Source organism: Mobula birostris, chromosome 8 (assembly GCF_030028105.1).
Source record: "Mobula birostris isolate sMobBir1 chromosome 8, sMobBir1.hap1, whole genome shotgun sequence".
In the NCBI taxonomy this organism is placed as follows: Eukaryota; Metazoa; Chordata; class Chondrichthyes; order Myliobatiformes; family Myliobatidae; genus Mobula; species Mobula birostris.
Window position 1 is genome coordinate 149,456,638 of NC_092377.1, and position 17,339 is coordinate 149,473,976.

At 45.5% G+C, this 17,339-nt stretch overlaps 1 protein-coding gene across 1 annotated transcript in view; it reads right to left on the minus strand.

Annotated features, from left to right (window-relative positions):
- LOC140201831 (solute carrier family 23 member 2-like) overlaps nt 1-17,339 on the minus strand; it is a 116,616-nt gene that overhangs the window by 55,603 nt on the left and 43,674 nt on the right. The window contains exons 4-5 of the mRNA XM_072266539.1: nt 7,787-7,903; nt 934-1,091 (exon numbers count right to left, since the gene is read on the minus strand). Of these exons, the coding sequence (XP_072122640.1) occupies nt 934-1,091; nt 7,787-7,903 (275 nt within the window). The remainder of the gene's footprint in view (nt 1-933; nt 1,092-7,786; nt 7,904-17,339) is intronic.

A 17,339-nucleotide genomic window follows, 5' to 3' on the forward strand; every position in this document is an offset into this window, starting at 1 on the left:
TACAGGAGCCACAGGAGTCGCAGCACCTGGTTCAGGAACAGTTACTACCCCTTAACCATCAGGCTCTTAAACCAAAGGGGACAACTTCACTTGCCCCAATACTGAACTGTTCCCATAACCCATGGACTCACTTTCAAGAACTCTTCACCTCTTGTTGACAAAATTTATAACATTATTTATTACTTTTTGTATTTGCACTGTTTGTGTCTTCTGCATGCCCAAGTTGGTGCAGCCTTTCATTGATTCTAATATGTATGTATTGAGTATGTCCACAAGAAAGTGAAACTCAGGGTTGTATAGAGTGACATATATGTACTTGAATAATTAAATTTACTTTGAACTTCTTTTTAAAAGATTAATACTAGTAATTTTTAACAGGCTTTCTAAAATGCTTCATTTATTTGAATCTTACTCTGTTATACGTTTATTAACAGGAAAACAATGGAAACACATAAATAAACAACAGGGCTCAACCCTTTTCCTTAAAGAAATCTGTAACTATTGTTACCAATTATTAATCAAGGATAATCTCTGCTCGAAACTACCATGGCACGCAAGAGAGTTTTCCAGAGGGTTAATTGGCAATTTGGACATGCACTTTCTGCTTGCCCTGTCCGAGAGCTCTCTGCCTTGTTGTGACTGCAACATTACCACAGGGGCCTGCAATCAAACTCAGCTGACTAATGCCTCCCAATTTCACCTGATCTCTCTTTTGTTAATCTTACACTTTATATGGAGGGGTGGTTGTATTTCTACATTGCCCTTCAAGGCTTTAGGCCATCTTCAAGCACCTCTCAGCCACTGAAGTACCTTGGACACACACTCCCTACCGTAGTGCGAGGCGAGGGATGGTAGCTATGAGTTGGTGCGGTTTAGGTTTCTCCAGTCAGCCATGTTGTAGTTGCCACCAGATTTCTGCTTGAGAGCACTCACCTGCATCCCAGCGTGCTTTGCAACAGGGTGGTCAAACCCACACAGAAGAAGATGGTCCCAATCAGTTGGCTGGTAGCCCACTGGTCAAAGCCCACACACATAGCGTCCACCAGCAGGAAGGGTACGGCGATGGTGCCACTGAAGCAGGTCAGGTAGTGCTGGAAGAAAGAATGGGAAAGAGCAGACAGTCAGCTCATTGCAGAAACAGAGGCCCACCAAAGCAATTACTGCAAAGGTCAAGCAAAACATGTCTGTTTCTGCAAATCATGAACACAAGAGATTCTGCAGATGCTCAAAATCCTGAGGAAAACGCACAGTACTGGAGGAACTCAGCAGCATCGCTGGAGGGGAGTAAACAGTTGATGCTTCGGGCCTGCTTCTGGGTCACCTGGGGAAGCACGCCACCACAGTCCTGAAGTTATTGTCAGCTCCTGCTGCTCAACAAGAAGCAAAAATGCCGCAGTTACCTTAAGCCCAATATAAGAACAGGAAATGTAAATACTCCGGAGGTCAGGCCAGCATTTGTAAAGAGAGAAACAACATTTCAAATCGATGTCTTTTCGTCAGAACCGAGAGGGAGGTACAAATCAAATATGTACCAAGGTGCAGGATGAGGGATCGAGTGAGGTCAAATGGCACAGCCTTTAGAACTGCTGTCTCATAGTCCCAAGGACCAAAGGTTCAATCCCAACCTCTGGTTCTAACTGTGCAAAGTTTGCACGCTCTCCCCACGACTGGATGGGCTTCCTCCCAATGCTCGAGTTTCCTCCCATATTGCAAAGACATGGAGTTTGGTTGGTAATTAGCCGGTGTAAATTGCCTCGTGTCGATGACTTGTAGATCTGGGGAGGAGCTGTTGGGAGTGTGGGGAGGGCAATGAGGGATTACTATAACATCTACACTGAGTCAATAGGCTGGAGGGTCAGTCTCTGTGCCATATGTCTCTCTGGCACAAGCATTGGCTGAGACAGTCAGGTGAACCAGGCATCAGTCATAAGAGTTGAAAAAGTTCTTTTCCCAGGGATTGGAGTTCTCAATCCAAAAGGACCAGGAAGACTCTGCCAGCAAACGTATTCAGGCGATCGATACATTTTTAATATTCTGAGATATGGGGTTAATGTAGCAAAGTGGCACCAAAGTAAAAGATCAGCTGGTGGAACAAGTACGATGGGCTGAATGGCCCGCTTCTATTTCTAATGTTTTAATGTTCATTGCAATGACTGACATCTCAGTTTCAGTGCTTTCGTTCCTCTTTCTTCTGCAATCAGTGTTTACACTCCGTCCATCTCGATCACTTGGAATTAACGGGCTTCACTCCTCTCCTTCAGCCATCAGCACCAGTGTCATCCTGCCTCTCCTGTTCCCCAGCCCATCACAGACACTGCCTTTGTTCTCCCCTCCTCTGCAACTTAAAGGAGCGTTTGATTTCTAATTTCTGTGCCGGTGAAAGATCACTGACCTCACCCACTCACACTGACTCCGAGTCCTGCCTAGTTTCCTTTGGAGTCCGTTTCAGCCCCCCAGCATGGTTCCTTTTCAAAGGAATATCAAACTAGAGACCTTGAAAGGCTTCTCAACTCTTTTTGAAAACTGGTGGGTAAAATAGTGACTGCAGGAAGACCTTGAGGAAAAGAAAGTTCCCAACAGGAAAGTAAGTAAACAAAGGCAGCGCGATTAAAAAACAATAAAACCTTGTGAAAAGCCCACTTTCCACACTCCCACCTGCTACAATGTTGTGGGACTTAACCATCAAAGCAGGCTGTTCCAGTGAGAGGAAGTACACAGCAAGGCTGCCCCACGGCAGTAGTTCAACAAAGCCCTTCAGTACTGAAATTGATTAAAGCACAGTTGTCACAAATCGCCCACTCCAAGTTCTGGAAAAACAACCACTTGCTCTACAGGTTCACAGCTGAGGCCACTCAGCCCATCAACTATGTGCCAGCTCACAGAGTAATCCCACTCTCCGAATGATTTTCCCTCTAATTTACTCTCCCCACTATCCTATTGACTTCAAAGCTCAAAGTAAATCTATAATCAAAGTAAATATATGTCATCCCGAGATTCATTTTCTTGTGGGTATACTCAATAAATCCAATAAATTAATGAAAGACTGCACCAACAAGGCGGACAACCAGTATGCCAAAAAAAAACAAACTGTGCAGATACACAAAGAAAGGAAAAAATAATAATAATAGTAAGTAGGCAAAAAGTATCGAGAACATGAGATGAAGAGACCTTGAAAGTGAGTCCGTAGGTTGTGGGAAAAGTTCAGTAGTGGGGCAAGTGAAGTTGAGTGAAGTTATCCTCTCTGGTTCAAGAGCCTGATGGTTGAGGGATAATACCTGTTCCTGAATCTGGTGGCGTGGGTCCTGAGGCTCCTGTACCTTCTTCCTGATGGCAGCAGCGAGAAGGGAGCATGGCCCAGGTGACTTCCCCCAGATTCTACCACCCAGTCACATGCCAGGGGCAACTTACAGCAGCCAGTTAGCCTATCAACCTGTGTGGCTTTGGCACCTGAGAGGGAACTGGAGTATACAAAGGAAACCTTGACACGCTAGGCCAGAATCGAATTTGGGTTGCCGCAAGTCAACAGTACCACAGACTCTTGCTCCACCTGTGGGATTACCCCTCTAGGCTGATGCATGCAAAGCTCCCGGCTCACCATCCCTTTGATTTTAGAGTTTAAGTCGAAGGGAGGACCTCCAAACTAGACAGCTTCAACTGATAGTCAAGAGGCTTTTTCCCAGGGCTGAAATGGCTACCATGAGAGGGCAACACACATAAAAGTTGCTGGAGAACGCAGCAGGCCAGGCAGCATCTCTAGGAAGAGGTACAGTCAATGTTTCGGGCCGAGACCCTTCGTCAGTGTAGTCCTGACGAAGGGTCTCGGCCTGAAACATTGACTGTACCTCTTCCTAGAGATGCTGGCTGGCCTGCTGCGTTCACCAGCAACTTTTATGTGTGTTGCTTGAAATTCCAGCATCTGCAGATTTCCTCGTGTTAGCGTAAGAGGGCACAGTTTTAAGGTGCTTGGAAGTAGGTACAGAGGAGATGTCAGGGATAAATTTTTTTTACGCAGAGAGTGGTGAGTGCGTGGAATGGGCTGCCGGCAGTGGTAGTGGAGGCGGAAACGATAGGGTCTTTTAAGAGACTCCTGGATGGTTACATGGAGAGCTATGGGTAAGCCTAGGTAGTTCTAAGGTAAGGACATGTTCAGCACAGCTTTCTGGGCCGAAAGGCCTGTATTGTGCTGTAGGTTTTCTATGTTTCTATGCTTAGGGTTGATTAAACTGGGCGTTGGAAGTGTCTTATCTGAGGCGGGGTTGTACACCGGAGCGTGGCAGTTAGCATAACTCTATAACTGCACTATCGTCGCTGGTTCAATTCCCACCGCTGTCTGCAAGGAGCTCGTACAGTTTTCCTGTGACCACATGGGTTTCCTCCGGGTGGTTGGGCTTCCTCCGCTTTCTAAGGACATACCAATTAATCAGTTAATTGGCCCCATGGGTGACACAGATTCATTGGGCTGGAAGGGTGTTACTGTGCTGTACCTTTAAATTAATACATGGGCAAACATAGCTACAGTGAAAAGTCTGGATAGTAAAGCGTTAAAGGATTTTCAAAGGAATTCAGGGACTCCCAACTGCCTAATTTGCATGGTATTGTTGGATAGTTAATATTGTGAAGAAAGCCTGTTCTTATAAGATTCAAGTCCAGTCTCCAAAAATTTTGCAACTCACTCTTTGTTGCACTCAAGCAGAGCATCTGTCACTCTCAGCAGAGTTAACAAGATCCACAATGCAACTGGCAATCAATTTTCCCTTATCATTGAAGAGCCAACGCTTCATCCAAGACCGACCCCTCCAATGCGGAAACTACTTTGCCATCATCAGGCAGGGAGCTCTGAATCCTGGGTAGCAGCCCTGCTCACTGTTCATGGTTTGCCAGGCGAGGAAGGGCTGGGAACTGCACATGGTCTCAGGATAACACTACTCATTGATTCCTAATTCATTCAGGACAAGGAAGGGCCTGTTCCTTGCCAGTACTGTTTGATATTCTATTCTACGAAGAGGGCTTCCATTCACACCAGGCAAGCTGGACAGTGAGGCAAGAATTAGATACATTTTGGAGTGTTCCCTCTTCCTTTCCAGTCCTGAAGAAGGGTCTTGACCTGAAACGTCGACTGCTCATTCATTTACATAGATACTGCCTGACCTGCTGAGTTCCTCCAGCACTCCGTGTACGTGCTGCTCTGGACAGTGAGGCAGACGTGTCTCATCCGCCCCATTCAGCCCACACTAGAAGACTGAGAGAGTGGAATAAGAAAGAAAAGAGTCCCGTTTGTGCGCAAGTCAGGGAAATTAAGGAGTCTAAGGAACCAACCCTTCACAATCAAATACAAACAATAAAATAGGGAATGTGGGAAGCCATCAAAGGACAAGAGGTGCTGCTGAGATTCACAGCAGGTCTGTCGATTTTGACCAAATTAGGAGCATCAGTCCTCTCTGCTTTGACAAGATCTGGAACCTGTCTTCATCTCTTCTAATGCCTCAAGGCAAGTATTTGCAACATTTCAGCCTTAATTTAATTTCCCTTTTCATCGTTGCCCAGGTTACTCATTTAACCAGACTGAGTCAGCGAGCACGTTAATGATATGCTGTCGAGCAAACAGCATCAACATCTCTCTCTGTCACTCTCTGCTAAACTTTGCCCCCCTCATTGAGCCTTAATCAAGTTCTTGCTCAGCAAAAGCTTTAATTTTTGTGGAAGATGTAATTAACCTCATGAATGATATGACAATTAAACCATAGACTGTACTCTTGCCCTTCTCTGATATTCACTATTAATCCTTTTGCTGAGAGTTTGGACTTTGAGTTATCAATGAATACTTTCCCTCACTGATTAGCCAAGAGAATGGTCACTGTGACAGGAGCTCAAACATGGTAGTGGAGTGACTTAGATGATGAACCAGGAAACTGTACTAAAGAAAACTAATCAGCTAAAGGAAATGCCACTTCCACCCACTCTCACCGTCACACTGCCTCTCCCCCTCACCATCTCTCCCTCTCACCTTCCCTCTTTTTCCTTTCCCCTCACCTTCCCTCCCTCCCTCAATCCCCCTCATCCTCACTCCCCTTTCTCCCCATCACCCTCATTCCCCTCCCTCCCCCTCACTCATCTTCCCTCCCGCTTTCTGCACTTCTCCCAGCACCCACCCATGTCGCACCACTCACAATTTCCTAAACCAACCTTCCCTCTCAACACAGATGTGCAAATCCTGAGCAACGCACACAAAATGCCGGAGGAACCCAGCAAGTTAAGCAGCATCTATGGAAGGGGATAAACAGGCAACGTTTCCAGCTGGGACCCTTTGTCTGGACTGGAAAAGAAAGGGACGGAAGGTATTGGGGGGGGGGGGGGGGGGGAAAGAGGAGGAGTGCCAGGTGATAGGTTAAACCAGGGAAGGTGGGTGGGTGCGGAAGGGGGAGGATGATGCAAGCTGAGAGATGATAGATGGAAGAGACATTTCAAGCCATCCTTCATCAACACTGGAAAGGAAAGTGGCAGAAGCCAGACGAAGAAGTTGAGGGGAAGGAGTGCAAGCTGGCAGGTGATAGGTGAAGTCAAGTGAGGGGGAAGGTAGGAGGGAGGGGAGGGGGGAGTTGAAGTGTGAACCTGGGAGGTGATAGGAGGTAAAGGTAAAGGACTGAAGAGGGTGGAATCTGAGAGGAGAGGACAGTGGATCATGGAAAAAAAAACAAAGGAAGAGGGGAACCAGAGGGAGGTGTTGAGCAGGTGAGAAGAGGAGTGAGAGAAGAACCAGAATGGGGAATGGAAAAAGTGGAGAAGGGGAGAAATTACTGGAAGTTAAGAGAAATCAATGTTCATGCCATCTGGTTGGAAGCTACCCAGACAGAATATGAGGTGTTGCTTCTCCACCTGTGTGTGGCCTCATTGTGGCAGCAGCCTCTTCAAGGCTGCAGGGTCGGAAAGCAATTACATCACCAAACGAACTCTTTATCTTGTCACCCCACTCAGACGCATTTCCTATACAAAGTGATTTCCACTGCAAATCATTGGCTCCTTCTACTCCTTGCACTTTCACTTCCAGAGGGCAAATGCACGTGCAGAGGATCTGCGACACACGATGCTCAGATCTGTACCAACAGATCGCTACACGCCCCTTTCTCAATCCCCTCACACCGTTTCACATCAGTCAATTCTTTATTCATGGGTGGTGTCACAGTGCAACCCTCACTCACAGTCATAGAGTCAGGCACTCTCACCAAACGGTGACATGGGCACAGAATTCAGTTCTTCTTTTCTCCTCCACATTCCCCTCTGACATAGAACAAGCCATTTCAGCTCATAAAACCTATGCCAGATCACAGGGGAAGCCCATTCTCTCACCAATTCCCTGTAACCTATTTCTAGCGACTCTCCAAAAACTCCACCACTCAGCTACACAGCAAATGCACTTCAGACTGGCCAATTAATCTACTAACTCCCTTGTCTTTGGGATGCGGAAGAAAACCGGAACACCTGAAAGAAACTCAAACTGTCAGCTGGAAGCCTCTTACAGACAGTACAAGTCAGAATTAACCCTGGATAGCTAAAGCTTCCCTGCGAATGTTATCATCCAGTTCCCGGACTCAAGCTGGGAACCTAGCTCCTCCACCCAGCATGAATGAGCATTGATGATTTGACTCCTGAACTCACTGGATCAGCACTTGGGTTTGGCGAGCCCAGTGAAGCCACCCTAGAAATGGAGCCTTATTTACCAGGCCTCAAAGCACAGTACTCAACCCCAGTCCAGCTCCCAATGAGCAAACGTGGGCTCCCTCTCACTCACCTGCAGACCCAGGAACACGCAGAGGTACCAGGGTGGAACATCTTCAATGGTGTATATCATGTCCATCCTCTGGGCATCCAGAGCAGCACTGCTGTTAGAGACATCAGTCAAGGAATGCTGCCAAATAAAAGAGTGAACAATCAACCAAATGTAACAGGCCACGACTCATTTTTGTTTACAAACTTGCACAGAATGTGTGCCTCAAAATCGCAGTCTCCATCCCAAACTATAGTGTCTTGCTGTGTCAATCCCATTTCATTGGGCCAATCGCAGCAGTCACCTGTGCCTCAGGTGGTCTAGGACTTCCACACGCGCACTGCCAGATGCAAAGATCCAAGACGTCCGAAAGGGGTTGGCCAGGCACACCTGGGTGTTCACTGCATCGATGGATTAGAAAGTTGGGGGGGGGGGTGTTGTCACTCGTCTACGAGGTGCAGATGTACTGCACCTGCTGCTTCACAGTGGCTAACGTGGAGCAAGCCACCCCATTCACTGGATCACCGGTGGAAAGGTGGGAAAGCAGAGACGACCTTGCAAACAGATCAGACACAATTTCAATCAACGGCAGAGCAATCTTCAGCAGTGGATTCCTGTTCCCAATTTACTTCAGGTGAATGGTATCTGTGTGGAAAATGCCAAGTGCCGACTAATAATTTGCTTTCTTGCATTAACGTTTTCAATTATTTGTGTTTTTAAGCATTACTATTCTTTAGCATTGTGCTAACTGATGAACAAGTCTCTCTATCGAAGAATCTGCTGGGAGCCTGGATACTCTGAGAGTGACACCTAAAGAGCAGCTTGCGCAATGTACACTTGCCAGTTGGAGTCCTGTACGTGGTCAGGACAGGAAAATGGGGATTTCCTTACAATCAGACAGGGTTTAACTACAACTTAGTACTTTCTCGGTCACCCTGTGGCATATGCAGTAAAATTCCATTAATCCTGCTTACCTGGAACTTTCCTGATGCCACACTACCAGATTACCTGGTTATTCCAATGTAATTTTATTAATACCCTATGCTTGTTTCAGCAGGAGAAGTTTGGATAGGAACATGGATGGTGAGAGGGCTATGGTCTGGGTGCAGGTAGATAGGATAGGCAGAAGATCAGGCCTGCACAGACTAGATGGGCCTAAGGACCTGTTTCTGAGCTGTAGTGCTCTGTGGTTTCGTTTTTAAAAAGAAATATGTCAGAAAATAATATTTTGGTTAAGTTAAAAAGAACACCAGGACACAGAATCAAGTGAGTTTAAAAGAGCATGGCACCCAGGACCCTGGTACAAGGGCAAAGGCGGTGACAAACATTAACTGGTGAGCTGGGCTGGATGGCGCCAAGCCAATGTGAATCCAATTGCTTGCTTAGTGGACTATCAGAGTTATACTATATTGGGTTCTTACACTGATGCTGTGGGTAAAGGCAACGCCCCATGTTACGCAAGAGTTGCATTCTAGAAAATGCCACTCTCCTGATTTTCTGTAACACGAACCCTGTTTTCCCCACCTAATCTCAAGGTGTGAGTGCAAATACCATTCTACAGGATGTTTTTTCTTCATAATAGGCTAGTTTATCTTCAAAGTGATGCATGCACTGCTGTTCCTGGACAGTGAGGCCAACATTAGTCATGAGGGATGGGCAGGGCTTGTGCAAAAGAATCAACTGATCGTGCTATTTATGGCCAAGACCCTTCAGCAAGGCTGGACTCCTGACTCCTGAATTGAGTCTCGACTTATCTTTTTTTCTCCAGTCCTGTCGAAGGGTCTCAGTCCAAAACATCAACTGTACTCTTTCCATAGATGCTGCCTGGATCCTGTGCCTGTTGCTTGGATTTCCAGCATCTGCAGATTTTCTCTTGTTTGTGATCTTGTTTTTTTTTTAATATGTCATCACTCAATGCCATGGGGCAACAAGATGACATCGATTGGGTTAGCCCTCCTCCTCTACACCCTCTCGAGGACGTGTGAACAGACATCTAAGAGTGAATGGTATTTCATCTGCAAGATATATTCTCCAACGTGAAAGACAGACTTGTGGCTAAGCAAAGGGTTTAGGAAGTAGGGGTATCAAGGAAAGGGATGGGATTGGAGGATTAGTGTTCATGGGAGGAGTTCTGTGGGGAGGGGACAATGTTTTAAAGTGTGGTGACTTATGGATGTGCAGTAAAAAGCCAAGGGGTTACTTTGAGGAGCTGGTTATGGCTATTGTAGCTCGGGCAATGCAATGCGTCAGAGAAAATGCCTCACAGATGAGCACGCTGAGATGCCTGTTCACATATCCTCAGTCAGCCGGCAGTGGACGGTCCTGACAGCAACTGCCAACCCATTCAAGGTGGTGATGTCATATCCAAAGCTCCATGTCCTGCAGTAATAAGTAGTTAAAAATTAAAACATACAAGTATGTTGCTTAATTTTCATTTCATATTTAATTTTCTCCCCTGCATAAAATCCCAGTGAATTTTATTCCATATCTCAAATTTTTGGATAGTGATTTGTGAACTCGTAGAGGTGAGTTTCCATTACTCAAGTCGCCACATGTCAGTTTACTCTGAACTAAACTGAAGTCTGATATGCACAAAGTTGCAACGTGTGACGCAAGATAACTACAACCCCCAACTACCTTAAAGTAACAATTACGCCGAACAACAAACGCACACAATAGCCACAAATCAACACAGGTGCATTGCATCCTTTGCTGAGACTGACTTTTAATTCTACAATGTTTACTTGAGTTCAAGTTCACCAGCTGCAATTAGTGAGATTTGAACCCAAATGCTTAACCCAGGCCTCAGGTCTGGCAACAAACCGTTGTGCCACCATGCTTTCATGCTGTGCCAAAGAGCGACAGAGTGCAAACACTTCCAAGTTCAGCAACCTGAAAATTCCAGGCCATTCACCTGAATACATTTTCTGGACTGGTGAATCATTGGAGAGGTCTCTGACTCAGTGATGCAAAGGCTAGTATTACAGAATTTGTAACACTCATCTTAAAACCACTGACGCATCACTAAGCCTCTTAGCTTCTTGTTATTCAGACAGGACTAGAAAATCTAGAGGGAGAGAGCAAGAGCACACGTGAGACCCTTTGAGAATCATCGTGTCCAACACTGTAAATTTTCCTGGCACCCACTGCCACGTTTGACATGTATCCACCATTTGCCTTGCCTTGGCAATATTTCAGATCTTACAAGGACTCTTTGATTTATGAGAAGGCTTCGCTAGAAAATATTCTGATTTCTGAAAATTTGTTTAGAAGAAAGGTTCGATAAAATGCATAGCCTAGCACACTGCTCATTACGGTGAATAACTCCCTATGAATCCTAAAGCATCAATGCAGCAGAGCGAAAGTTCATATATAGGGCATTTACGGATCAAAGAACACTTGAGAGAGCAAAAAGCAAGGAGTGCACACAGAGGGCTGAAGATACAATAAATAACACCCATTTCCATTTGCACAGCATTTCCAATGCAATGAAATACCAAAGTGTTTCAAAGTGAAACAGCCATGTTGGGAGATGCCACAAAAAGTGAAAGCAATCAACAAGCTGAGCTTAAAAGAGCATCCAGCAAGCGAAAGCAGTTGAAAGATGGAGAAAACTATGAAGAGAACTGTAGAGCTCAGGATAGAAAATGGTTGATTTTGAGGATAAAGAAGTCAGCAGGCTTCCCTTCTGGTCAGCAGTGTGACTCACATCTGATCTCCAGTGCTGTCTGTGTGAAGCTTGCATGTTCATGACGATGTGAGTCTCTCCCTCTCCCCCCCTCCCCACCCCCCATATGGCCACCATGGTAGAGCACCGGTTAGCACGACGCTAATATATGTCAGGACGTTGCGAAATTCCAGAGCTCAGTGCCGGCGCCGTTCTGTAAGGTGTCTCCGTACATCCTCCCCATGAAATGCGTGGGTTCCCCCACCCCCGGGTGCTTTGGTTTTCTCTTGCAGTCCAAAGATGTACCAGGTAGGTTCACTGGTCATTATTATTCTGGCAGCTTCCCCCTTCCACTTCAGTCCTGAAACATCGACTGTTCATTCGTTTCCACAGATGCTGCCTGACCTGCTGAGTTCCTCCAGTGATTTGTGTGGGTTCCTTTGTAAATTGTCCTGTGATTAGGTGAGGGTTAATCAGGGTTGTGGGGTTGTTGGGGCAGTGTGGCTGAAAGGGAGGGAAGGACCTACTCCATGCTCGATCATTAAATAAATAAGCAAATACCCCAAAGATGTGTGGGTTGGTAGGTGAATTGGGTACTGTAAATTGCCACCCGTGTGTATGCGGGTGGAATTGGAGGCAAGCTAGTGTCAATAGGAAGGTGGGGAGATTCAATAAAACCGACATTAATGCAACATTAGTACAAATATTTCATTAATGATTAACATGGACTTGGTGCGCCGAAGGTCCTGCATTCTCTGTCGAGGTCGTGGCTCAGATTTAGTTCGTTTTTAAGGTTTTTCAGATTCAGAGATGTTTTTGGTTTTGGGGATAGAGGGGGTACTTAGGGGTAAGATTAGGGTTTAGGGACAAGACTATGGAGTACAGGCTGGAGTCTAAGTTTCTGGCTCTGCATTCAATGGCCAGCAGCATGTCCATGATCGGATTCTGGGGCAACAGGCCAATTAGGACATTTGGGAACCAGTCATCGGTGCGAGTGGAATTTGAGGTCAAGGTCCGATCATGGGAGAGTCTGGCATTCAAGGCCTAGAGTTTGGGCCCTCATTTGTCATCAGTTGCGAATCCCGGGTTGATGCCGAAGATCGAGGTCTGTTTGGAAGGGACAGCATGTTTGTTGTTGTTGCTTGGTATGGTCCATATTGTTGTGGGCAGGTTATGTTGGCAACACTTGCAGACTCCACCTCATCTTTAACACAAATGATATATTTCACTGTACGTTTCACTGTATATGTGATAAAGAAGTCTGCATCTAAATGTCAAGTTGAGAATATTGTCATATTATCATATGCACAAATAACTAAAGCACTTTGCAAAATCCTTGCTTGCAGCAGAATCTCAGGCTCGTAGATTCAGATAACTGCTCACTGCTACGGGCGGAAGTTCCCACTTGCTTCAAAAAAGCAACAATTATACCAGGGCCTAAGAAGAATAATGTGAGCTGCCTTAATGACTATTGCCCAGTAGCACTCACATCGACGGTGATGAAATGCTTCAAGAGGTTAGTCATGACTAGACTGAATTCCTGCCTCAGTAAGGACCTGGACCCATTACAATTTGCCTATCGCCACAATAGGTCAATGGCAGACGCAATCTCAATGGCTCTCCACACGGCTTTAGACCACTTGGACAACACAAACACCTGTGTCAGGATGCTGTTCATCAACTATAGCTCAGCATTTCATACCATCATTCCCACAATCCTGATTGAGAAGTTGCAGAACCTGGGCCTCCGTACCTCCCTCTGCAATTGGATCCTCGACTTCCTAACCGGAAGATCACAATCTGTGCTGATTAGTGATAATATATCCTCCTTGCCGATGATCAAAACTGGCGCACCTCAGGGGTGTGTGCTTAGCCCACTGCTCTACTCTCTTTATACACATGACTGTGTGGCTAGGCATAGCTCAAATACCATCTATAAATTTGCTGATGATACAACCATTATTGATAGAATCTCAGATGGTGACGAGAGGGCGAACAGGAGTCAGATATGCCAACTAGTGGAGTGGTGCCGCAGCAATAACCTGGCACTCAACGTCAGTAAGACGAAAGAGCTGATTGTGGACTTCAGGAAGGGTAAGACGAAGGAACACTAACAATCCTCACAGAGGGATCAGATGTGGAGAAAGTGAGCAGTTTCAAGTTCCTGGATATCAAGATCTCTGAGGATCTAACCTGATCCCAACATATTGATGTAGTTATAAAGAAGGCAAGACAGCGGCTATACTTTATTCAGAGTTTGAAGAGATTGGCATACACTCAAAAACTTCTATAGTTGTACCGTGGAGAGCATTCTGACAGGCTGCATCACTGTCTGGTATGGAGGGGCTACTGCACAGGACTGAAAGAAGCCGCAGAAGGTTGTAAATCTAGTCCAGGGCATGCCCTTTTCTCACTGTTACCATCAGGCAGGAGATCCAGAAGCCTGAAGGCACATTCTCAGCGATTCAGGAACAGCTTCTTCAGGTGGCACGCGACTTCAGGATTCTGTATGACAGTAGCAGCTGTATCTATGAATCTCAGTGAGTAGAAGCATGAGGCTGTATCCCAGAAATTGGAGAAATTACAGGATCATGTGTCATTCTAACTGGCTGCATCACCGTCTGATATGGCGGGGGGGGGGCGGGGAAACTACTGCACAGGATCGAAGTAAGTTGCAGAGAGTTTTAAACATAGTCAGCTCCATCATGGGTGCTAGCCTCCGTCAAATCCAGGACATCTTCAAGGAACGATACCTCAAAATGGCAGCATTCGTCATTAAGGACCCCCCATCAGCCAGGTTATGCCTTGTTCTCATTGCTACCAGGTGTCTTCTACTAGGTGCGAAGACAATAACCTATCCCTCAACGTCAGCAAGACGAAGGAATTGGTTGTTGACTTCAGAAAGAGTAGTGGACCGCAGGACCCAATTTACATCGGTGGTGCGCAAGTGGAACAGGTCAAAAGCTTTAAGTTCCTTGGGATCAATATCACAAATGACCTGACTTGGTCCAACCAAGCAGAGTTCACTGCCAAGAAGGCCCACCAGAGCCTTCACTTCCTGAGAAAACTAAAGAAATTTGGCTTGTCCCCTAAAACCCTCACTAATTTTTATAAATGCACCATAGAAAGCATTCTTCTAGGGTGCATCACAACCTGGTATGGAAGTTGTCCTGTCCAAGACTGAAAGAAGCTGCAGAAGATGATGAACACAGCACAGCACATCACACAAACCAATCTTCCGTCCTTGGACTCAGTTTACACCGCACGCTGTCGAAGCAGTGCTGCCAGGATAATCAAGGACACGACCCACCCAGCCAATACACTTTTTGTCCCTCTTCCCTCCGGGAGAAGGCTCAGGAGCTTGAAGACTCGTATGGCCAGATTTGGGAACAGCTTCTTTCCAACTGTGATAAGACTGCTGAACGGATCCTGACCTGGATCTGGGCCGTACTCTCCAAATATCCAGACCTGCCTCTCGGTTTTTTTGCACTACCTTACTTTCCATTTTTCTATTTTCTATTTACGATTTATAATTGAAATTTTTAATATTTACTAATTTTTACTATTTTTATTATTTTAAATATTTAATATTTGTAATCCAGGAAGCGGGAAGCGCAGAATCAAATATCGCTGTGATGATTGTACGTTCTAGTATCAATTGTTTGGCAACAATAAAGTATGAAGTATAAGTAAAGTACCATCAGAAAGGAGATACAGAAGCCTGAAGGCACACACTCAATGATTCAGAAACAGCTTCTTCCCCTCTGCCATCGAATTTCTGAATGGGCATTGATCAATAAACACTACTTCGCTACCTTTTAATTTCTATTTTTGTACTACTTATTTAATTCAACTATATATATATATATATATATACACACACACACACACATATAGAGAGAGAGACTGACTCTTACTGTGTTTTTTTTATTATTATGTATTGCATTGTACTGCTGCTGCAAAGTTAGCAAATTTCACAACATATGCCAGTGATATTAAACCTGATTCTACTTCTGCTTCAAGTTACTCACTGACGTAACCAGCCACAGAATCAGATTTATTTCTGACATATCATATTTGTTGTTTCATGGCAGCAGTACAGTGCAAAACAAAAAAATTACTGTAACAATAAAATGTAAATATATAAAGTGGAATAGTGATGTAATGTTTACGGACCATTCAGAAATCTGATGTTCCTCAAGCCTTGAGTGTGGGTCCTCTGGCTCCTGTACCAGCTCCCTGATGGTAGCAATGAGAAGAGGGAACGTCCTGGATGGTGAGGTTTCTTAATGATCGATGCAATCTTCTTGAGACACTGCCTCTTGAAGTGACACTTGCCCCATATTCGTACTGACGAACACCCTTAATCACCATCAGGGCCTGAGATGCAGATCACCCCACTGAACAGTACCCTGCTCTCCAACCAGGGTAGAAGGGCAGTGAAAGGGCTCAGTGTATCCCAACTCGAGCAGGTACTGTGATAACAGGAAGGGTGAACCAAGACCTTGCCCAGTGCCTGGTTAGTAGGTGAAGTTGGCAAAAGGCACTAGGGGACACCTCCACAACACCACTGAGAAGAGGGCAGGCTGATCACATTACCAAATGCTTTTGCCTTGCCCATAGGAAATAGATTTCAAAGAACTATTTAGGTGGTGAGCATGAAGGGCCATGCCAATAAAATAGAAAAAAAAATACGAAGTTCACAATAACCCCAGGACATGTGAATCAGAAAGGAATGGATAATGGATCGTCAGGAGCCAAATCTTCAGAGTACAAGTGTAGGTCACTCAAAGCAATTAAGAGCCAGTAAGACCCTGGGATAAGCTGGCTTTTGGCTACTTGGAAATGGGGAGAGCAAGTAGTCAAAAAGAGTACAACTTTTAGGGAGGCAATATTCGTGGTGAAGGACAGTGGCAATAGATACAATGATTTTTGCAAAAGAACTGCCTATACATAGAATACAGAGGAATGGAACAGTGGGATGAATTAGAACAAGGCCTGAGATAATGTCACAAAAGATCACCCACATTGTCAAGATTTCGAAGTACAATTATTATCAAATGATGTATAAATTATTCAGCCTTGAGATTTATCTGCTTACAGGCAGCCACCAAACAAGAAACGCAAAAGAACCCAATTAAAAAAACAGATCAACACCCAATGTGCAGGGAAAGAGAAAAAAGAACAAATCGTGCAAACAACAAAAGCAAGCAACAACATTTCAAACCAAAATGAGTGCCTAGATCTGAACCCCGAAGTAGGCCTGAAGCCTCAGTATCAGTCCATCATATTATGAGCAAAGGAGCACAGCAGCTGGGTCAGTCTTCATACCCTTAGCACCATGGAGAGAGGAGTGAATATTGCGGGAGAGCGAGCAAAATCAGCTCTTGCCTATGATCCCAATGCCCTGTCTTTCCAGTCTATCTGGGCTGGTGTTTAAATTGTCCAAACAGCATATCGTACCTTGCACTAGGACCTGGGCACCGCTGCAGCAAAAGGCTCCAGGCTTAGAACACACCGCCGAGCAACTTGGTCCGGTCCCAGATTTCGCCACGCAACTTCACTAAATCAGCTCGGTGGCCAGAGCAATCTGACCTCGCACCCTGGCCAGTCGTACGAGCCTCGGAACTCCTCTGCCTTGGCCTCTCCTCTCCGAAAGGCTCACCCCATCTGCGTCAGTTCTGCAACGTACCAGCACCGTTCATCCCTTGAATTCGCCCGCCTCTTTCTTGTTTGCAGTGATAATTCTCTGCAATTTACTTCAGAAAAGGTGTTATCAGTGATGTTTTTAGTCGAATTCCTTGCCTGCTGAACTACCAGTGAGCCATCACACACATTCAGTGGAGCCATCTTGTGTCTTGACCATTGGCAAGGTCGTGGCCAACCCTTCACTTTATCACAGTTCATGTT